The following is a 23920-nucleotide window of genomic DNA, read 5'->3' on the forward strand; positions in this document are numbered from 1 at the left end:
TACAGTGTAGTGTAGCTAACTCGCTGCTTCTCTCCCCACGTCAGGTCCAAGTGAACAAGAAGTTCGCCAACTCGCTGTGCGGCGTCTGTGGCAACTACGACGGGAAGAAGGAACTCCAAATCGGTGAGTGGTGGTGGTGGGTGGTGGTGGTGGGTGGTGGTGGTGGTGGGGGGTGATGATGGTCGTGGTGGTGGTGATGGTGGTGATGGTGGGTGGTGGTGGTGGGGGGTGATGGTGGTGGTGGTGATGGTGGTGATGGTGTTGGTGGTGATGGTGGTGATGGTGGGTGGTGGTGGTGGGGGGTGATGGTGGTGGTGGTGATGGTGGTGATGGTGGTGGTGGTGGTGATGATGGTGGTGATGATGGTCGTGATGATGGTGATAATGGTGGTGACGATGATGGTGATGATGGTGATGATGATGGTGATGATGGTCGTGATGATGGTGATAATGGTGGTGACGATGATGGTGATGATGGTGATGATGATGGTGGTGATGATGGTGGTGGTGCTGTGTGTCTACGTTACAGAAAACAATGGCCAGATGAAGCAGTTTCTCAAGGAGAGCATGGACAATCAGAATGGGTGCCTCGAATATCAATATCACCATCCCTCCAAGGTACAACACCATCACCATCACCTCCACAATCACCATCACCATCCCTCTAAGGTACAACACCATCACCATCAGCTCCACCATCACCATCTCTCCAAGGTACAACACCATCACCATCACCTCCACCATCACCATCACCATCCCTCCAAGGATCACCACCATCACCATCACCTGCACCATCACCATCCCTGCAAGGTACAACACCATCACCATCATCATCACCATCACCATCATCACAATCACCACCACCACCACCACCCCTCCAAGGATTACCACCATCACCATCACCTGCACCATCACCATCCCTGCAAGGTACAACACCATCACCATCCCTCCAAGGTACAACACCATCACCAGCACCTCCACCATCATCATCACCACCACCACCACCCCCACCACCACCACCACCATCACAATCATCATCACCACCACCATCTCCACCACCATCACCATCCCTCCAACGTACATCCCATCACCATCACCACCACCACCACCATCACCATCACCTCCACCATCATCATCACCACCACCACCACCATCATCACCACCATCACCATCATCACCACCACCACCATCATCACCACCATCACCTCCACCATCACCACCATCACAATTATCATCACCACCATCACCATCACCTCCACCATCACCTACACCATCATCATCATCACCACCATCTCCACCACCATCACCATCACCTCCACCATCATCATCACCACCATCTCCACCACCATCACCACCACCACCATCATCATCATCACCACCACCATCATCATCATCACCACCACCACCATCATCACTACCACCACCACCACCATCATCACAATCATCATCACCACCACCATCATCACCGTCACCGCCATCATCATCATCACAATCATACCCATCACCACCACTATCATCAGTATCAATCCCACCATCACCATCACCACCACCATCACCACCATCACCACCACCATCACCACCACCATCATCACCACCATCACCATCATCGCCATAACCACCATCACCACCACCATCACCACCACCACCATCACCATCATCGCCATCATCAGTGTCATCCTCATCACTACCACCATCATCATCTTTAAAGGGTTTTGTATTGGGACGATCGCCTTTCAATCTCTCACGAAATCTCTCCCCTCTCTCTCTCTCTGCGTCTCTCCCATGCCCCCCGTATCTCTCAATTAAAACTTTTTTTATATATCTTACCAGGTAAGAGTCCCAGCAAAAGCTACATAGCTCTTTCTCACGAATGATAACAGCTCAACAAATTGGCTGATGTCAACATCTCACGAGCTGCAGTAGCTACAGGCGTCGTCAGAGTCAGGCTAGAACCCACGACCTCCTGCGTACCAGGCGAGGTAGTCAACATCTCACGAGCTGCAGTGACTACAGGCATCGTCAGGGTCAGGATCGAACCCACGACCTCCTGTGTACCAGGCGAGGTAGTCAACATCTCACGCGCTAAAGTAGCTACAGGCGTCGTCAGAGTCTTGATAGAACCCACGACCTCCTGTACACCAGGCGAGGTAGTCAACATCTCACCACAGAGAGAGAAAGACGCAGACTCTACAAGTACATCAGCAGGCATCGTCAGGGTCGGGATCGAACCCACGACCTCCTGTACACCAGGCGAGGTAGTCAACATCTCACGAGCTACAGCAGAGGCAGGCGTCGTCAGGGTCGGGGATCGAACCCACGACCTCCTGTGTACCAGGCGAGGTAGTCAACATCTCACCACAGAGAGAGAGACGCAAACTCTACAAGTACATCAGCAGGCATCGTCAGAGTCTTGATAGAACCCACGACCTCCTGTGTACCAGGCGAGGTAGTCAACATCTCACGAGTTACAGTGGCTACAGACATAGTCAGAGTCTTGATAGAACCCACGACCTCCTGCCCACCAGGCGAGGGAGTCAACATCTAACGAGTTACAGTGACTACAGACATCGTCAGGGTCGGGATCGAACCCACGACCTCCTGCGTACCGGGCGAGGTAGTCAACATCTAACGAGTTACAGTGACTACAGACATCGTCAGAGTCTTGATAGAACCCACGACCTCCTGCGTACCTGGCGAGGTAGTCAACATCTCACGAGTTACAGTGACTACAGACATCGTCAGAGTCTTGATAGAACCCACGACCTCCTGCGTACCGGGCGAGGTAGTCAACATCTCACCACAGAGAGAGAGAGAGACTCTACAAGTACATCAGCAGGCGTCGTCAGGGTCAGGGATAGAACCCACGACCTCCTGTGTACCAGGCGAGGTAGTCAACATCTCACGAGCTACAGCAGAGGCAGGCGTCGTCAGGGTCAGGGATCGAACCCACGACCTCCTGCGTACCAGGCGAGGTAGTCAACATCTCACGAGCTACAGTGGCTACAGACATCGTCAGGGTCAGGGATCGAACCCACGACCTCCTGCGTACCGGGCGAGGTAGTCAACATCTCACGAGCTACAGTGACTACAGACATCGTCAGGGTCAGGATAGAACCCACGACCTCCTGCGTACCGGGCGAGGTAGTCAACATCTCACGAGCTACAGTGACTACAGACATAGTCAGAGTCTTGATAGAACCCGCGACCTCCTGTGTACCGGGCGAGGTAGTCAACATCTCACGAGCTACAGTGGCTACAGACATCGTCAGAGTCTTGATAGAACCCACGACCTCCTGTACACCAGGCGAGGTAGTCAACATCTCACGAGCTACAGTGACTACAGACATCGTCAGGGTCAGGGATCGAACCCACGACCTCCTGCGTACCGGGCGAGGTAGTCAACATCTCACGAGCTACGGTGACTACAGGCATCGTCAGAGTCTTGATAGAACCCACGACCTCCTGCATACCGGGCGAGGTAGTCAACATCTCACGAGTTACAGTGGCTACAGACATCGTCAGGGTCTTGATAGAACCCGCGACCTCCTGCGTACCGGGCGAGGTAGTCAACATCTCACGAGCTACGGTGACTACAGGCATCGTCAGAGTCTTGATAGAACCCACGCCCTCCTGCGTACCGGGCGAGGTAGTCAACATCTCTGCCCAACCTCTCCCCCCCCCCCACCCCACTCCACCGCCTCGTGCCAGGAGTCTCGCTGCTCCTCGTGGCTCGAGGCGTTTGGCGACTGCGTGGAGGAGCGCTCCGGCTACAGCGCCCTGTGTGAGCAGAGCGTGGCGGCGGCTGCGGCTGCGGCGGCGGCTGCGGCTGCGGCTAGCGGAGGCGGCAGAGGCGGTGGAGGCGGCGGAGGCGGTGGAGGCGGCGGAGGCGGTGGAGGCGGTGGTGACAGCGGTGGTGGTGACAGCGGTGGCGGTGACAGCGGTGGCGGTGACAGCGGTGGCGGTGACAGCGGTGGCGGTGACAGCGGTGGCGGTGACAGCGGTGGCGGTGACAGCGGTGGTGGGCCAGCAGGCCGCGAGGCCGCATGCGGCTGCCTGGCTGAGTACGCGCGGCAGTGCGGCCGGCACGGCGGGGCCGCTGGCGGCCACGGGGAGCAGCAAGGGTGGAGGGCGCAGGTTGGATGCGGTGAGCGTGGTGCTGGTAGTGTATAGTGTAGTGTAGTAGTGTGTGGTGTAGTAGTGTGGTGGTGTAGTAGTGTGGTGGTGTAGTAGTGTAGTAGTGTGGTGTAGTAGTGTATAGTGTAGTGTAGTAGTGTGTAGTGTAGTAGTGTAGTAGTGTGGTGTAGTAGTGTAGTAGTGTGTAGTGTAGTAGTGTGTAGTGTAAGTGTATAGTGTAGTGTATAGTGTAGTGTAGTAGTGTGTGGTGTAGTAGTGTAGTGTAGTAGTGTATAGTGTAGTGTAGTAGTGTATAGTGTAGTAGTGTATAGTGTAGTGTAGTAGTGTATAGTGTAGTGTAGTAGTGTATAGTGTAGTGTATAGTGTAGTGTAGTAGTGTGGTGGTGTAGTAGTGTGGTGTAGTAGTGTAGTGTATAGTGTAGTGTAGTAGTGTAGTGTATAGTGTAGTAGTGTATAGTGTAGTAGTGTATAGTGTAGTGTAGTAGTGTGGTGGTGTAGTAGTGTGTAGTAGTGTAGTGTATAGTGTAGTGTATAGTGTAGTAGTGTATAGTGTAGTGTAGTAGTGTATAGTATAGTAGTGTATAGTGTAGTAGTGTATAGTGTAGTAGTGTAGTGTATAGTAGTAGTGTATAGTGTAGTGTATAGTGTAGTGTAGTAGTGTATAGTGTAGTGTAGTAGTGTGTGGTGTAGTAGTGTAGTAGTGTAGTGTATCGTGTAGTAGTGTATAGTGTAGTGTAGTGTATAGTGTAGTAGTGTGTAGTAGTGTATAGTGTGGTGGTGTAGTAGTGTATAGTGTAGTGTAGTAGTGTATAGTGTAGTGTAGTAGTGTAGTAGTGTGTAGTGTAGTAGTGTAGTGTATAGTGTAGTGTATAGTGTGTAGTGTAGTGTATAGTGTAGTAGTGTAGTGTAGTAGTGTATAGTGTAGTGTATAATGTAGTCTTGTAGTGTAGTAGTGTATAGTGTAGTAGTGTAGTGTATAGTGTAGTGTGTATAGTGTAGTGTAGTGTGTAGTGTATAGTGTAGTAGTGTGTGGTGTAGTAGTGTATAGTGTAGTGTATAGTGTAGTAGTGTGTAGTGTAGTAGTGTATAGTGTAGTGTAGTAGTGTGTAGTGTAGTAGTGTGTGGTGTAGTAGTGTATAGTGTAGTAGTGTAGTGTATAGTGTAGTAGTGTAGTGTATAGTGTGGTGTAGTAGTGTGTGGTGTAGTAGTGTAGTAGTGTAGTGTATAGTGTAGTGTATAGTGTATAGTGTAGTGTGTAGTGTAGTAGTGTATAGTGTAGTGTAGTAGTGTGTAGTAGTGTATAGTGTAGTGTAGTAGTGTGGTGTAGTAGTGTAGTAGTGTATAGTGTATTGTAGTAGTGTAAGTGTAGTAGTGTATAGTGTAGTGTAGTGTGTAGTGTAGTAGTGTATAGTGTAGTGTAGTGTGTAGTGTATAGTGTAGTGTATAGTGTAGTGTATAGTGTAGTGTATAGTGTAGTGTATAGTGTAGTAGTGTATAGTGTAGTGTATAGTGTGTAGTAGTGTATAGTGTAGTGTATAGTGTAGTGTATAGTGTATAGTGTGTAGTAGTGTATAGTGTAGTGTATAGTGTGTAGTGTATAGTGTGTAGTGTATAGTGTGTAGTGTATAGTGTAGTGTGTAGTGTATAGTGTAGTTTATAGTGTAGTGTATAGTGTGTAGTGTAGTGTATAGTGTAGTGTATAGTGTAGTGTGTAGTGTATAGTGTAGTTTATAGTGTAGTGTATAGTGGTAGTGTAGTGTATAGTGTAGTGTATAGTGTAGTGTATAGTGTAGTGTATAGTGTGTAGTGTAGTGTATAGTGTAGTGTATAGTGTAGTGTATAGTGTAGTGTATAGTGTAGTAGTGTATAGTGTAGTGTATAGTGTAGTGTATAGTGTATAGTGTAGTGTGTAGTGTAGTAGTGTATAGTGTAGTGTAGTAGTGTATAGTGTAGTGTAGTAGTGTGTAGTAGTGTATAGTGTAGTGTAGTAGTGTGGTGTAGTAGTGTAGTAGTGTATAGTGTATTGTAGTAGTGTAAGTGTAGTAGTGTATAGTGTAGTGTAGTGTGTAGTGTAGTAGTGTATAGTGTAGTGTATAGTGTAGTGTGTAGTGTATAGTGTAGTGTAGTGTATAGTGTAGTGTATAGTGTAGTGTATAGTGTAGTAGTGTATAGTGTAGTGTATAGTGTGTAGTAGTGTATAGTGTAGTGTATAGTGTAGTGTATAGTGTAGTGTAGTGTATAGTGTGTAGTGTATAGTGTGTAGTAGTGTATAGTGTAGTGTATAGTGTGTAGTGTATAGTGTATAGTGTAGTTTATAGTGTAGTGTATAGTGTGTAGTGTAGTGTATAGTGTAGTGTATAGTGTAGTGTGTAGTGTATAGTGTAGTTTATAGTGTAGTGTATAGTGGTAGTGTAGTGTATAGTGTAGTGTATAGTGTAGTGTATAGTGTGTAGTGTAGTGTATAGTGTAGTGTATAGTGTAGTGTATAGTGTAGTGTATAGTGTAGTGTATAGTGTAGTGTAGTAGTGTATAGTGTAGTGTATAGTGTAGTGTATAGTGTAGTGTATAGTGTAGTGTGTGGTGTAGTGTGTAGTAGTGTATAGTGTAGTGTATAGTGTAGTGTATAGTGTAGTGTATAGTGTATAGTGTAGTGTATAATGTATAGTGTAGTGTATAGTGTAGTGTGTAGTAGTGTATAGTGTAGTGTATAGTGTAGTGTATAGTGTAGTGTATAGTGTAGTGCGTAGTGTAGTGTATAGTAGTGTAGTGTATAGTGTGTAGTGTATAGTGTAGTGTATAGTGTAGTGTATAGTGTAGTGTGTAGTGTAGTGTATAGTGTAGTGTGTAGTGTATAGTGTAGTGTATAGTGTAGTGTATAGTGTAGTGTATAGTGTAGTGTGTAGTGTATAGTGTATAGTGTAGTGTATAGTGTATAGTGTAGTGTGTAGTAGTGTATAGTGTATAGTGTAGTGTATAGTGTAGTGTATAGTGTAGTGTGTAGTGTATAGTGTAGTGTATAGTGTAGTGTATAGTGTAGTGTATAGTGTAGTGTATTATGTAGTGTATAGTGTAGTGTATAGTGTAGTGTATAGTGTAGTGTGTAGTGTATAGTGTAGTGTATAGTGTAGTGTATAGTGTAGTGTGTAGTGTAGTGTATAGTGTAGTGTATAGTGTAGTGTGTAGTGTAGTGTGTAGTGTAGTGTATAGTGTAGTGTATAGTGTATAGTGTAGTGTATAGTGTAGTGTATAGTGTAGTGTATAGTGTAGTGTGTGGTGTAGTGTGTAGTAGTGTATAGTGTAGTAGTGTATAGTGTAGTGTATATAACATCTGAAAGCGCCGCTGCGGCTGTGAGTCTGAGCCGACTTTGTTGGCGATGATTCTCACGACACATCGACACGTGGAGGCGGGGTAGGAAGTCTCCCCCCTGTTCCTCTCTTCCTGTCGTGCCCGCCACAGTCGCCCCGTCGTGCCCCCAGGGAGAGGAATTCAACGACTGTGGCTCCCCCTGCGAGAAGAGCTGCTCCAACCCTAGCGGGGAGATCAGCTGTGACGAGGGTTGTGTCCCCGGCTGCTTCTGCCCAGAGGGTACGGCTCAGTCACTCGATCGCTCGCTCAGTCACTCGCTCAGTCACTCGCTCAGTCACTCAGTCACTCGCTCAGTCACTCGCTCACTCAGTCACTCAGTCACTTACTCAGTCACTCGCTCACTCAGTCACTCACTCGCTCGCTCAGTCACTCACTCGCTCACTCAGTCGCTCGCTTATTTGCTCAGTCACTCGCTCAGTCACTCGCTCGCTCGCTCATTCACTCACCCACCCACTCACTCACCCACTCACTCACTCACACACTCACTCACTGACTCACCTACTCACCCACTCACCCACTCACTCACTCACTGACTCACCTACTCACCCACTCACTCACTCACTCACCCACTCACTCACCCACTCACCTACTCACTAACCCACTCACCTACTCACCCACTCACTCACCTACCCACTCACTCACTCACCCACTCTCTCACCCACCCACCCACTCACTCACTCACCCACTCACCCACTACCCTCTCACCCACCCACCCACTCACTCACTCACCCACTCACTCACTCACCCACCCACCCACTCACTCACCCACCCACTCACTCACCCACCTACTCACTCACTCACTCACCCACTTACCCACTCACCCACTCACCCACTACTCACCCACTACTCACCCACTCACTCACCCACCCACTCACTCACCCACTCACTCACTCACCCACCTACTCACTCACTCACCCACTCACTCACTCACCCACTCACCCACTCACTCACTCACTCACCCACTCACTCACTCACCCACCCACTCACTCACTCTCTCACTCACTCACTCACCCACTCACCCACTACCCTCTCACCCACCCACCCACTCACTCACCCACCCACCCACTCACTCACCCACCTACTCACTCACTCACTCACCCACGCACTCACCCACCCACCCACTACTCACCCACTCACCCACCCACTCACTCACTCACCCACTCACCCACTACTCTCTCACCCACCCACTCACTCACTCACCCACTCACTCACTCACTCACCCACTCACTCACTCACCCACTCTCTCACTCACTCACTCACCCACTACTCTCTCACCCACCCACTCACTCACTCACCCACTCACTCACTCACCCACCCACTCACCCACTCACCCACCCACTCACTCACTCACCCACTCACCCACCCACTCACCCACTCACCCACTCACCCACTCACCCACCCACTCACCCACTCACCCACTCACCCACCCACTCACCCACTCACCCACCCACCCACTCTCTCACCCTCACGAAGCAACGCACTCGGTGGGGAGCCCCGCCAGGATGAGAGACCCCACGTGGGGTGTTGGCGACGAGTCGGGGAGACCCCCTGGAGCAGGACGACGCCCCTGCTGAGAGTCCCAGCCCCCCCGTGGCCCCCCACTCTGACCCCCACTCTCTCCTGCCCCCCACTCTCACCCAGGCACGGTGAGGGATGACCACGGGGAGTCCCACCGCTGCATACCCCAGGCGCTCTGCCCCTGCAAGTACGGAGAGCAGCTCCACCAGCCTGGGGACTCCCTAGAGGACAGCTTCAACGCCTGGTGACTCCCCCAACCCTGTGTGTGTGACTCCTCCTGTGTGTGACTCTCCCTGTGTGTGACTCTCCCTGTGTGTGTGACTCCCCCAACCCTGTGTGTGTGACTCCTCCTGAGTGTGACTCCTCCTGTGTGTGACTCCTCCTGTGTGTGTGACTCCTCCTGTGTGTGACTCCTCCTGTGTGTGACTCTCCCTGTGTGTGACTCCTCCTGTGTGTGACTCCTCCTGTGTGTGACTCTCCCTGTGTGTGACTCTCCCTGTGTGTGACTCTCCCTGTGTGTGACTCTCCCTGTGTGTGACTCCTCCTGTGTGTGACTCTCCCTGTGTGTGACTCTCCCTGTGTGTGACTCTCCCTGTGTGTGACTCTCCCTGTGTGTGACTCCTCCTGTGTGTGACTCCCCCACCTCCTGAGTGTGACTCTCCCTGTGTGTGACTCTCCCTGTGTGTGACTCCTCCTGTGTGTGACTCTCCCTGTGTGACTCCCCCTGTGTGTGACTCCCCCTGTGTGTGACTCTCCCTGTGTGTGACTCTCCCTGTGTGTGACTCCTCCTGTGTGTGACTCTCCCTGTGTGTGACTCTCCCTGTGTGTGACTCTCCCTGTGTGTGACTCTCCCTGTGTGTGACTCTCCCTGTGTGTGACTCTCCCTGTGTGTGACTCCTCCTGTGTGTGACTCTCCCTGTGTGTGACTCTCCCTGTGTGTGACTCTCCCTGTGTGTGACTCTCCCTGTGTGTGACTCTCCCTGTGTGTGACTCCTCCTGTGTGTGACTCCCCCACCTCCTGAGTGTGACTCTCCCTGTGTGTGACTCTCCCTGTGTGTGACTCCTCCTGTGTGTGACTCTCCCTGTGTGACTCCCCCTGTGTGTGACTCCCCCTGTGTGTGACTCTCCCTGTGTGTGACTCCTCCTGTGTGTGACTCCCCCAACCCTGTGTGTGACTCCTCCTGTGTGTGACTCCTCCTGGGTGTGACTCCTCCTGTGTGTGACTCCCCCAACCCTGTGTGTGTGACTCCTCCTGTGTATGACTCCTCCTGTGTGTGACTCCCTCACCTCCTGTGTGTGACTCCTCCTGAGTGTGACTCTCCCTGTGTGTGACTCCCCCTGTGTGTGACTCCTCCTGTGTGTGACTCCTCCTGTGTGTGACTCCCCCTGTGTGTGACTCTCCCTGTGTGTGACTCCTCCTGTGTGTGACTCTCCCCCTGTGTGTGACTCTCCCCCCTGTGTGTGACTCCCCCTGTGTGTGACTCTCCCTGTGTGACTCTCCCTGTGTGTGTGACTCTCCCCCTGTGTGTGACTCTCCCTGTGTGTGACTCTCCCCCTGTGTGTGACTCTCCCTGTGTGTGACTCTCCCTGTGTGTGTGACTCCTCCTGTGTGTGACTCTCCCCCTGTGTGACTCCTCCTGTGTGTGACTCCTCCTGTGTGTGACTCCTCCTGTGTGTGACTCCTCCTGTGTGTGACTCTCCCTGTGTGTGACTCTCTCCCTGTGTGACTCTCCCTGTGTGACTCTCCCTGTGTGTGACTCTCCCTGTGTGTGACTCTCCCTGTGTGTGACTCTCCCCCTGTGTGACTCCTCCTGTGTGTGACTCCCCCTGTGTGTGACTCTCCCTGTGTGTGACTCTCCCTGTGTGTGACTCCTCCTGTGTGTGACTCCTCCTGTGTGTGACTCCCCCTGTGTGTGACTCTCCCTGTGTGTGACTCCCCCTGTGTGTGACTCTCCCTGTGTGTGTGACTCTCCCTGTGTGTGACTCTCCCTGTGTGTGACTCCTCCTGTGTGTGACTCCCCCACCTCCTGTGTGTGACTCCTCCTGTGTGTGACTCCTCCTGTGTGTGACTCCTCCTGTGTGTGACTCTTCCTGTGTGTGACTCCTCCTGTGTGTGACTCTCCCTGTGTGTGACTCTCCCTGTGTGTGACTCTCCCTGTGTGACTCTCCCCCTGTGTGTGACTCTCCCTGTGTGTGACTCTCCCTGTGTGTGACTCTCCCTGTGTGTGACTCTCCCTGTGTGTGACTCTCCCCCTGTGTGACTCCTCCTGTGTGTGACTCCCCCTGTGTGTGACTCTCCCTGTGTGTGACTCCCCCTGTGTGTGACTCTCCCTGTGTGTGTGACTCTCCCTGTGTGTGACTCTCCCTGTGTGTGACTCCTCCTGTGTGTGACTCCCCCACCTCCTGTGTGTGACTCCTCCTGTGTGTGACTCCTCCTGTGTGTGACTCCTCCTGTGTGTGACTCTTCCTGTGTGTGACTCCTCCTGTGTGTGACTCTCCCTGTGTGTGACTCTCCCTGTGTGTGACTCTCCCTGTGTGACTCTCCCCCTGTGTGTGACTCTCCCTGTGTGTGACTCCCCCTGTGTGTGACTCCTCCTGTGTGTGACTCCCCCTGTGTGTGACTCCTCCTGTGTGTGACTCCTCCTGTGTGTGACTCCCCCTGTGTGTGACTCCTCCTGTGTGTGACTCCTCCTGTGTGTGACTCCTCCACCTCCTGTGTGTGACTCTCTCTGTGTGTGACTCCTCCTGTGTGTGACTCCTCCTGTGTGTGACTCCTCCTGTGTGTGACTCCTCCTGTGTGTGACTCCTCCTGTGTGTGACTCCCCCTGTGTGTGACTCCTCCTGTGTGTGACTCCCCCTGTGTGTGACTCCCCCTGTGTGTGACTCCTCCTGTGTGTGTGACTCCTCCTGTGTGTGACTCCCCCTGTGTGTGACTCTCCCTCTGTGTGACTCTGCTTGTGTGTGACTCTCCCTCTGTGTGACTCTCCCTGTGTGACTCTCCCTGTGTGTGACTCTCCCTGTGTGACTCTCCCTGTGTGTGACTCTCACTGTGTGTGACTCTCCCTGTGTGTGACTCCTCCTGTGTGTGACTCCTCCTGTGTGTGACTCTCCCTGTGTGTGACTCTCCCCCTGTGTGACTCTCCCTGTGTGTGACTCTCCCTGTGTGTGACTCTCACTGTGTGTGACTCCTCCTGTGTGTGACTCCTCCTGTGTGTGACTCTCCCTGTGTGTGACTCTCCCCCTGTGTGACTCTCCCTGTGTGTGACTCTCCCTGTGTGACTCCTCCTGTGTGTGTGACTCTCTCTGTGTGACTCTCCCTGTGTGACTCTCCCCCTGTGTGTGACTCTCCCTGTGTGTGACTCCTCCTGTGTGTGACTCTCCCTGTGTGTGAGACTCTCCCTGTGTGTGACTCTCCCTGTGTGTGACTCTCCCTGTGTGACTCTCCCCCTTTGTGACTCTCCCTGTGTGACTCTCCCTGTGTGTGACTCTCCCTGTGTGACTCTCCCCCTTTGTGACTCTCCCTGTGTGACTCTCCCTGTGTGTGACTCTCTCTGTGTGACTCTCCCTGTGTGTGACTCTCCCTGTGTGTGACTCTCCCTGTGTGTGACTCTCTCTGTGTGTGACTCTCCCTGTGTGTGACTCTCCCCCTGTGTGTGACTCTCCCCCTGTGTGTGACTCTCCCCCTGTGTGTGACTCTCCCTGTGTGTGACTCTCTCTGTGTGACTCTCCCCCTGTGTGACTCTCCCTGTGTGTGACTCTCCCTGTGTGTGAGACTCTCCCTGTGTGTGACTCTCCCTGTGTGTGAGACTCTCCCTGTGTGTGACTCTCCCTGTGTGTGACTCTCCCTGTGTGACTCTCCCCCTTTGTGACTCTCCCTGTGTGACTCTCCCTGTGTGTGACTCTCCCTGTGTGACTCTCCCCCTTTGTGACTCTCCCTGTGTGACTCTCCCTGTGTGTGACTCTCTCTGTGTGACTCTCCCTGTGTGTGACTCTCCCTGTGTGTGACTCTCCCTGTGTGTGACTCTCTCTGTGTGTGACTCTCCCTGTGTGTGACTCTCCCCCTGTGTGTGACTCTCCCCCTGTGTGTGACTCTCCCCCTGTGTGACTCTCCCTGTGTGTGACTCTCCCCCTGTGTGACTCTCCCTTTGTGTGACTCTCCCTGTGTGTGACTCTCCCTGTGTGTGAGACTCTCCCTGTGTGTGACTCTCCCTGTGTGACTCTCCCCCTGTGTGACTCTCCCTGTGTGTGACTCTCCCTGTGTGACTCTCCCTGTGTGACTCTCCCTGTGTGTGACTCTCCCTGTGTGTGACTCTCCCTGTGTGACTCTCCCCCTGTGTGACTCTCCCTGTGTGACTCTCCCCCTGTGTGACTCTCCCTTTGTGTGACTCTCCCTGTGTGTGACACTCCCTGTGTGTGAGACTCTCCCTGTGTGTGACTCTCCCTGTGTGTGACTCTCCCTGTGTGACTCTCCCCCTGTGTGACTCTCCCTGTGTGACTCTCCCTGTGTGTGACTCTCCCTGTGTGTGACTCTCCCCCTGTGTGACTCTCCCTGTGTGTGACTCTCCCCCTGTGTGACTCTCCCTTTGTGTGACTCTCCCTGTGTGTGACTCTCCCTGTGTGTGAGACTCTCCCTGTGTGTGACTCTCCCTGTGTGACTCTCCCCCTGTGTGACTCTCCCTGTGTGTGACTCTCCCTGTGTGACTCTCCCTGTGTGACTCTCCCTGTGTGACTCTCCCTGTGTGTGACTCTCCCTGTGTGACTCTCCCCCTGTGTGACTCTCCCTGTGTGACTCTCCCTGTGTGTGACTCTCCCTGTGTGACTCTTCCTGTGTGTGACTCTCCCCCTGTGTGACTCTCCCTGTGTGTGACTCTCCCCCTGTGTGACTCTCCCTGTGTGTGACTCTCCCTGTGTGACTCTCCCTGTGTGTGACTCTCCCTGTGTGACTCTCTCTGTGTGACTCTCCCCCTGTGTGTGACTCTCCCTGTGTGTGACTCTCTCCCTGTGTGTGACTCTCCCTGTGTGTGACTCTCCCTGTGTGTGACTCTCCCTGTGTGTGACTCTCCCTGTGTGTGACTCTCCCTGTGTGTGACTCTCCCTGTGTGACTCTCCCTGTGTGTGACTCTCCCCCTGTGTGTGACTCTCCCTGTGTGTGACTCTCCCTGTGTGACTCTCTCTCTGTGTGACTCTCCCTGTGTGACTCTCCCCCTGTGTGTGACTCTCCCTGTGTGTGACTCTCTCTGTATGACTCTCCCCCTGTGTGACTCTCCCTGTGTGTGACTCTCCCTCTGTGTGACTCTCCCTGTGTGTGACTCTCCCTGTGTGTGACTCTCTCTGTGTGTGACTCTCCCTGTGTGTGACTCTCCCCCTGTGTGTGACTCTCCCTGTGTGTGACTCTCCCTGTGTGTGACTCTCCCTGTGTGTGACTCTCCCTGTGTGTGACTCTCTCTGTGTGACTCTCCCTGTGTGTGACTCTCTCTGTGTGTGACTCTCCCCCTGTGTGTGACTCTCCCTGTGTGTGACTCTCCCTGTGTGTGACTCTCTCTGTGTGTGACTCTCCCTGTGTGTGACTCTCCCCCTGTGTGTGACTCTCCCTGTGTGTGACTCTCCCTGTGTGTGACTCTCCCTGTGTGTGACTCTCCCCCTGTGTGACTCTCCCTGTGTGTGACTCTCCCTGTGTGTGACTCTTCCTGTGTGTGACTCTCCCTGTGTGTGACTCTCCCTGTGTGTGACTCTCCCTGTGTGTGACTCTCTCTCTGTGTGACTCTCCCCCTGTGTGACTCTCTCTGTGTGACTCCCCCTGTGTGTGACTCTCTCCCTGTGTGACTCTCCCTCTGTGTGACTCTCCCTGTGTGTGACTCTCTCTCTGTGTGACTCTCCCTGTGTGTGACTCTCCCTGTGTGACTCTCCCTGTGTGACTCTCTCTCTGTGTGACTCTCCCCAGCACGTGCAAGGGAGGACAGTGGCTGTGCGACGCGACACAGCAGCAGGCTGAGTGCTCATTGGAGGGCGGCAGTCACGTGACGTCCTTCGACTCGGCAGCCTTCAGCTTCCACAGCGAGGGCGACTTCATCCTCTGCATGGTACACACAGAGACAGGGAGACAGGCAGGGAGACACAGAGACACAGAGACAGGGAGACAGGCAGACACAGGGAGACACAGAGACAGGAAGACACAGGGAGACACAGAGACAGGGAGACAGGGAGACAGAGAGACAGGGAGACAGGCAGACACAGGGAGACACAGACACAGGGAGACACAGGGAGACACAGAGACAGGGAGACAGGGAGACAGAGAGACAGAGAGACAGAGACAGAGACACAGAGACAGGGAGACAGAGAGACACAGAGACACACAGAGAGACAGGGAGACAGAGACACAGAGACAGGGAGACAGGGAGACACAGAGACAGAGAGACAGAGACAGGGAGACAGAGAGACAGAGACAGGGAGACAGAGACACAGATACACACAGGGAGACAGGGAGACAGAGACACAGGGAGACAGAGACACAGAGACAGAGACACAGGGAGACACACAGACACAGAGACAGGGAGACACAGGGACACAGGGAGACAGGGAGACAGGGAGACACAGAGACACACAGGGAGACACAGAGACACAGGGAGACACACAGAGAGACAGAGAGACAGAGACAGGAGACAGGGAGACACAGAGACAGAGACACAGAGACACAGGGAGACAGAGACACAGAGACAGGGAGACAGAGAGAGACAGGGAGACACAGGGAGACACAGGGAGACAGGGAGACACAGAGACACAGGGAGACACAGGGAGACAGGGAGACACAGGGAGACAGGGAGACACACAGACACAGGGAGGCAGGGAGACAGAGAGAGACAGGGAGACAGGGAGACACAGGGAGACAGGGAGACACAGGGCGAGACACAGGGAGACAGGGAGACACAGGGAGACAGGGAGACAGGGAGACACACAGGGAGACAGGGAGACACACAGGGAGACAGGGAGACACAGAGACACAGGGAGACACACAGACACAGGGAGACAGGGAGACAGAGAGACAGGGAGACACAGAGAGACAGGGAGACACACAGGGAGACAGGGAGACAGGAGACACACAGGGAGACAGGGAGACACAGAGACACAGGGAGACACAGAGACACATGGAGACACACAGACACAGGGAGACAGGGAGACAGAGAGACAGGGAGACACAGAGAGACAGAGACACAGAGAGACACAGGGAGACACGGGGAGACACAGACACAGAGACACAGAGACAGAGACACAGGGAAACAGAGAGACAGGGAGACAGAGACACAGAGAGACACAGGGCGAGACACAGGGAGACAGAGAGACACAGGGAGACACACAGGGAGACAGGGAGACAGAGAGACACAGGGAGACAGAGAGACAGGGAGACACAGGGAGACAGGGACACAGAGACACAGGGAGACAGAGAAAGACACAGAGAGACACAGACACAGAGACACAGGGAGACACAGGGAGACAGGGAGACACAGGGAGACAGGGACACAGAGAGACAGGGAGACACACAGGGAGACAGGGAGACAGAGACACAGGGAGACAGAGACACACAGACACAGGGAGACACAGGGAGACAGAGAGACAGGGAGACACACAGGGAGACAGGGAGACAGAGACAGAGAGAAACAGAGATTGAGACAGAGAGAGACACAGAGACAGGGAGACAGGGAGACAGAGACACACAGACACAGGGAGACAGGGAGACACAGGGAGACACAGGGAGACAGGGAGACACAGGGAGACAGGGAGACACACAGACACAGGGAGGCAGGGAGACAGAGAGAGACAGGGAGACAGGGAGACACAGGGAGACAGGGAGACACAGGGCGAGACACAGGGAGACAGGGAGACACAGGGAGACAGGGAGACAGGGAGACACACAGGGAGACAGGGAGACAGGGAGACACACAGGGAGACAGGGAGACACAGAGACACAGGGAGACACACAGACACAGGGAGACAGGGAGACAGAGAGACAGGGAGACACAGAGAGACAGGGAGACACACAGGGAGACAGGGAGACAGGAGACACACAGGGAGACAGGGAGACACAGAGACACAGGGAGACACAGAGACACATGGAGACACGCAGACACAGGGAGACAGGGAGACAGAGAGACAGGGAGACACAGAGAGACAGAGACACAGAGAGACACAGGGAGACACAGGGAGACACAGACACAGAGACACAGAGACAGAGACACAGGGAGACAGAGAGACAGGGAGACAGAGACACAGAGAGACACAGGGCGAGACACAGGGAGACAGAGAGACACAGGGAGACACACAGGGAGACAGGGAGACAGAGAGACACAGGGAGACAGAGAGACAGGGAGACACAGGGAGACAGGGACACAGAGACACAGGGAGACAGAGAAAGACACAGAGAGACACAGACACAGAGACACAGGGAGACACAGGGAGACAGGGAGACACAGGGAGACAGGGACACAGAGAGACAGGGAGACACACAGGGAGACAGGGAGACAGAGACACAGGGAGACAGAGACACACAGACACAGGGAGACACAGGGAGACAGAGAGACAGGGAGACACACAGGGAGACAGGGAGACAGAGACAGAGAGAAACAGAGATTGAGACAGAGAGAGACACAGAGACAGGGAGACAGGGAGACAGAGACACACAGACACAGGGAGACAGGGAGACACAGGGAGACACAGGGAGACAGGGAGACACAGGGAGACAGGGAGACACACAGGGAGACAGAGACACACAGACACAGGGAGACAGGGAGACAGGGAGACACAGGGAGACAGAGACACAGGGAGACACAGGGAGACAGAGAGACAGGGAGACAGGGAGATACACAGACACAGGGAGACAGAGACACACAGAGACACAGGGAGACACTGGGAGACAGGGAGACAGAGACACAGGGAGACAGAGACACAGAGACACAGGGAGATAGACACAGGGAGACACAGGGAGACACAGAGACAGTGAGACAGGGAGACAGAGAGACAGAGAGAGACAGGGAGACAGAGAGACACAGGGAGAGAGACACAGGGAGACAAGGGCAGAGAGACAGAGACACAGAGACACAGGGAAAGACAGGGAGACAGAGACAGAGACACAGAGACACAGAGACACAGAGAGAGACAGAGACACATAGACACAGAGAGACAGAGACAGAGAGACACAGGGAGAGACAGGGAGACAGGGGCAGAGAGACATAGACACAGAGACACAGGGAGAGACAGGGAGACAGAGACACAGAGAGACACTGGGAGAGACAGGGAGACAGAGACACAGAGAGAGAGACAGAGAGACAGAGACACAGGGAGACAGAGAGAGACAGAGACACAGAGAGAGACAGAGACACAGGGAGACAGAGAGACAGAGACACAGAGAGAGAGAGACAGAGACACAGGGAGACAGGGAGACAGAGACACAGGGAGACAGAGACAGAGACACAGGGAGACAGGGAGACAGAGACACAGAGAGAGACAGAGAGACAGAGACACAGGGAGAGAGAGAGACAGAGCGACAGGGAGGGAGAGAGACACGGAGATCGACAGAGAGAGAGACAGAGAGAGACAGAGAGAGACAGAGAGAAACAGACATATAGACAGGGAAAGTGACACCCACACACACAGAGTGGGTGAGTGGTGAGTGAGTGAGTGGGTGAGTGAGTGAGTGGGTGAGTGAGTGGGTGAGTGAGTGGGTGGATGAGTGGGTGAGTGGTGAGTGATGAGTGATGGGTGAGTGGTGAGTGATGGGTGAGTGGTGAGTGAGTGGGTGAGTGGTGAGTGATGGGTGAGTGAGTGATGGGTGAGTGGGTGGGTGAGTGGGTGAGTGGTGAGTGATGGGTGAGTGGGTGAGTGGGTGAGTGGTGAGTGGTGAGTGATGGGTGAGTGGTGAGTGATGGGTGAGTGGTGAGTGATGGGTGAGTGGGTGAGTGGGTGAGTGGTGAGTGAGTGGGTGAGTGAGTGAGTGAGTGGTGAGTGGTGAATGATGGGTGAGTGGTGAGTGATGGGTGAGTGGTGAGTGGGTGAGTGGTGAGTGATGGGTGAGTGAGTGGGTGGTGAGTGATGAGTGGTGAGTGATGGGTGAGTGAGTGGTGAGTGATGGGTGAGTGTGTGTCTGTGTTGTACAGAAAGACAAGTGGATGGTGAGTGATGGGTGGTGAGTGATGGGTGAGTGGGTGAGTGATGGGTGGTGAGTGATGGGTGAGTGGTGAGTGGTGAGTGATGGGTGAGTGATGGGTGAGTGGGTGAGTGATGGGTGGTGAGTGATGGGTGAGTGATGGGTGAGTGGTGAGTGATGGGTGAGTGGTGAGTGGTGAGTGATGGGTGAGTGTGTGTCTGTGTTGTACAGAAAGACAAGTGGATGGTGAGTGGTGAGTGGTGAGTGATGGGTGAGTGTGTGTCTGTGTTGTACAGAAAGACAAGTGGATGGTGAGTGATGGGTGAGTGATGGGTGAGTGGTGAGTGAGTGGTGAGTGGTGAGTGATGGGTGAGTGTGTGGTGAGTGGTGAGTGGTGAGTGATGGGTGAGTGTGTGTCTGTGTTGTACAGAAAGACAAGTGGATGGTGAGTGATGAGTGGTGAGTGATGGGTGAGTGGTGAGTGGTGAGTGATGGGTGGTGAGTGATGGGTGAGTGTGTGTCTGTGTTGTACAGAAAGACAAGTGGATGGTGAGTGTGTGAGTGATGGGTGAGTGTGTGTCTGTGTTGTACAGAAAGACAAGTGGATGGTGAGTGATGGGTGAGTGGTGAGTGAGTGGTGAGTGATGGGTGAGTGTGTGAGTGAGTGGGTGACTGGTGAGTGGGTGAGTGGTGAGTGATGGGTGAGTGTGTGAGTGAGTGGGTGAGTGTGTGTCTGTGTTGTACAGAAAGACAAGTGGATGGTGAGTGTGTGAGTGATGGGTGAGTGTGTGTCTGTGTTGTACAGAAAGACAAGTGGATGGTGAGTGATGGGTGAGTGGTGAGTGGTGAGTGAGTGGTGAGTGATGGGTGAGTGTGTGAGTGAGTGGGTGACTGGTGAGTGGGTGAGTGGTGAGTGTGTGAGTGAGTGGGTGAGTGTGTGTCTGTGTTGTACAGAAAGACAAGTGGATGGTGAGTGAGTGAGTGATGGGTGAGTGATGGGTGAGTGGTGAGTGGTGAGTGATGGGTGAGTGAGTGGTGAGTGATGGGTGAGTGTGTGTCTGTGTTGTACAGAAAGACAAGTGGATGGTGAGTGGAGAGTGGGTGAGTGATGGGTGAGTGATGGGTGGTGAGTGATGGGTGAGTGTGTGTCTGTGTTGTACAGAAAGACAAGTGGATGGTGAGTGGTGAGTGATGGGTGAGTGGTGAGTGATGGGTGAGTGTGTGTCTGTGTTGTACAGAAAGACAAGTGGATGGTGAGTGTGTGAGTGATGGGTGAGTGTGTGTCTGTGTTGTACAGAAAGACAAGTGGATGGTGAGTGGTGAGTGATGGGTGAGTGGTGAGTGATGGGTGAGTGTGTGTCTGTGTTGTACAGAAAGACAAGTGGATGGTGAGTGGTGAGTGGTGAGTGATGGGTGAGTGGTGAGTGTGTGAGTGATGGGTGAGTGTGTGTCTGTGTTGTACAGAAAGACAAGTGGATGGTGAGTGTGTGAGTGATGGGTGAGTGATGGGTGAGTGGTGAGTGATGGGTGAGTGATGGGTGAGTGGTGAGTGATGGGTGAGTGTGTGTCTGTGTTGTACAGAAAGACAAGTGGATGATGAGTGTGTGTCTGTGTTGTACAGAAAGACAAGTGGATGGTGAGTGTGTGTCTGTGTTGTACAGAAAGACAAGTGGATGGTGAGTGAGTGTGTGTCTGTGTTGTACAGAAAGACAAGTGGATGATGAGTGTGTGTCTGTGTTGTACAGAAAGACAAGTGGATGGTGAGTGTGTGTCTGTGTTGTACAGAAAGACAAGTGGATGGTGAGTGTGTGTCTGTGTTGTACAGAAAGACAAGTGGATGATGAGTGTGTGAGTGATGGGTGGTGAGTGATGGGTGAGTGATGGGTGAGTGGTGAGTGGTGAGTGATGGGTGGTGAGTGATGGGTGAGTGATGGGTGAGTGGTGAGTGATGGGTGAGTGTGTGTCTGTGTTGTACAGAAAGACAAGTGGATGGTGAGTGTGTGTCTGTGTTGTACAGAAAGACAAGTGGATGGTGAGTGATGAGTGGTGAGTGATGGGTGAGTGATGGGTGAGTGGTGAGTGATGGGTGAGTGATGGGTGAGTGTGTGTCTGTGTTGTACAGAAAGACAAGTGGATGGTGAGTGTGTGTCTGTGTTGTACAGAAAGACAAGTGGATGATGAGTGTGTGTCTGTGTTGTACAGAAAGACAAGTGGATGGTGAGTGTGTGTCTGTGTTGTACAGAAAGACAAGTGGATGATGAGTGTGTGTCTGTGTTGTACAGAAAGACAAGTGGATGGTGAGTGTGTGTCTGTGTTGTACAGAAAGACAAGTGGATGGTGAGTGTGTGTCTGTGTTGTACAGAAAGACAAGTGGATGGTGAGTGTGTGTCTGTGTTGTACAGAAAGACAAGTGGATGGTGAGTGTGTGTCTGTGTTGTACAGAAAGACAAGTGGATGGTGAGTGTGTGTCTGTGTTGTACAGAAAGACAAGTGGATGGTGAGTGTGTGTCTGTGTTGTACAGAAAGACAAGTGGATGGTGAGTGTGTGTCTGTGTTGTACAGAAAGACAAGTGGATGGTGAGTGTGTGTCTGTGTTGTACAGAAAGACAAGTGGATGGTGAGTGTGTCTGTGTTGTACAGAAAGACAAGTGGATGGTGAGTGTGTGTCTGTGTTGTACAGAAAGACAAGTGGATGGTGAGTGTGTGTCTGTGTTGTACAGAAAGACAAGTGGATGGTGAGTGTGTGTCTGTGTTGTACAGAAAGACAAGTGGATGGTGAGTGTGTGTCTGTGTTGTACAGAAAGACAAGTGGATGGTGAGTGTGTGTCTGTGTTGTACAGAAAGACAAGTGGATGGTGAGTGTGTGTCTGTGTTGTACAGAAAGACAAGTGGATGGTGAGTGTGTGTCTGTGTTGTACAGAAAGACAAGTGGATGGTGAGTGTGTGTCTGTGTTGTACAGAAAGACAAGTGGATGATGAGTGTGTGTCTGTGTTGTACAGAAAGACAAGTGGATGGTGAGTGTGTGTCTGTGTTGTACAGAAAGACAAGTGGATGGTGAGTGTGTGTCTGTGTAGTACAGAAAGACAAGTGGATGGTGAGTGTGTGTCTGTGTTGTACAGAAAGACAAGTGGATGATGAGTGTGTGTCTGTGTTGTACAGAAAGACAAGTGGATGGTGAGTGTGTGTCTGTGTTGTACAGAAAGACAAGTGGATGATGAGTGTGTGTCTGTGTTGTACAGAAAGACAAGTGGATGGTGAGTGTGTGTCTGTGTTGTACAGAAAGACAAGTGGATGGTGAGTGTGTGTCTGTGTTGTACAGAAAGACAAGTGGATGGTGAGTGTGTGTCTGTGTTGTACAGAAAGACAAGTGGATGGTCCATGCCAGCCTGAGGCAGGAGGAGGGGGAACTTCCCAGCCTGGCCTCAATCCTCGTCTCGTCCGCCTCGGTAACACTCACACAGACACTCACACACACAGACACTCACACACACACACACACAGACACACACACACTCACACACACACTCACACAGCCACACACACAGACACACACACACAGACACACACACAGACACACACAGGCACACACACTCACACACACACACAGACACACACACAGACACACACACAGACACACTCACACAGACACACACACAGACACACACAGACACACACACACTCACACACACACACTCACACACACACAGACACACACACAGACACACTTAGTGGCCATTCGCCACTAAGTGGCGGTGACGTCACCACGACGCTTGTGCCAGGCTATGTGCACCCTGAGGCCACGTGAAGTGTCGAACGCCCGCTGGCAGGAGGTCACGGGGCAGACCCAGGTGCCACGGGTCGACTGACTGAGATGCCTGGCTGATGCACCACCTGTGCCCCCTACTGTGCCAACCTGCTGTGCTTTAGCCACCCGGCGCTCCGCTCGTTGTTCTGAGCGTCGCTCCTCCGTCCTCCGTTGTTGTTGGAGGGCGACTGCCTCCAACTGCCCAGTAGCATCCTTCACGAGCCTCCTCCACAGAGGCCGATCTTGACACCGCTGGTACCAGTCATCGGCAAGTCCACTCAGCTCCACGTCCTCCTGTACCACATCACTCCATCTCTTCTCTAGCCCGTGCCGCACCCGCTTAGCCCCCTCAATCCGGCCAAACAAAAGCTGTGTCGGCATGCGGTGGCTGGGCATGCGGGCTACATGACCCAGCCATCGCAGCCTTGCCTGCCGGAGGAGCTCACCGATGGGACCCTGCCCAGATCTTTCAAGGATTTGTGAGCTCCTCACACAATCCAGTCTGGTTAAACCCAGGATGGATCGTAGGCAGGCCAGCCTAAATGTTTCTAACCGGCGAAGATGCTCCATTAGGGGGGTGTCCACGTTTCGCAAGTGTAGAGAAGGGAGGGAATGACCGTGGCCGAGAAGACCTGAAGCTTAGTGCGGAGCGACAGACCAGGTAGCTTCCACACAGCGTTACGCAACCGATGAAAAGATATTGCCGCTCGACTGATTCGGAGTGAGACCTCTGCTGTTAAACTGGAGCCAGTCACACACACAGACACTCACACACACTCACACACACTCACACACACACTCACACAGACACTCACACACACTCACACACACTCACACAGACACTCACACACACTCACACACTCACACACACTCACTCACACACACACTCACACACACACTCACACACACACTCACACACACTCACACACACTCACACACACTCACTCACACACTCACTCAC

The 23920-nt window shown here is 52.8% G+C and overlaps 1 protein-coding gene across 5 annotated transcripts in view; it reads left to right on the top strand.

The window, feature by feature from the left end:
• LOC142907461 (uncharacterized) overlaps positions 1 to 23920 on the top strand; it is a 206582-nt gene that overhangs the window by 30155 nt on the left and 152507 nt on the right. For all 5 annotated transcript variants that reach the window (XM_076056975.1, XM_076056976.1, XM_076056977.1 and 2 more), the window contains exons 6-12: positions 45 to 123; positions 529 to 617; positions 3708 to 4143; positions 7591 to 7719; positions 9142 to 9262; positions 14960 to 15098; positions 22514 to 22600. In XM_076056975.1, the coding sequence (XP_075913090.1) occupies positions 45 to 123; positions 529 to 617; positions 3708 to 4143; positions 7591 to 7719; positions 9142 to 9262; positions 14960 to 15098; positions 22514 to 22600 (1080 nt within the window). The remainder of the gene's footprint in view (positions 1 to 44; positions 124 to 528; positions 618 to 3707; positions 4144 to 7590; positions 7720 to 9141; positions 9263 to 14959; positions 15099 to 22513; positions 22601 to 23920) is intronic.

Source organism: Petromyzon marinus, chromosome 79 (genome assembly GCF_048934315.1).
Source record: "Petromyzon marinus isolate PM22_M1 ecotype Great Lakes invasive population chromosome 79, UKy_Petmar_22M1.pri1.0, whole genome shotgun sequence".
NCBI classification, from domain to species: domain Eukaryota; kingdom Metazoa; phylum Chordata; class Hyperoartia; order Petromyzontiformes; family Petromyzontidae; genus Petromyzon; species Petromyzon marinus.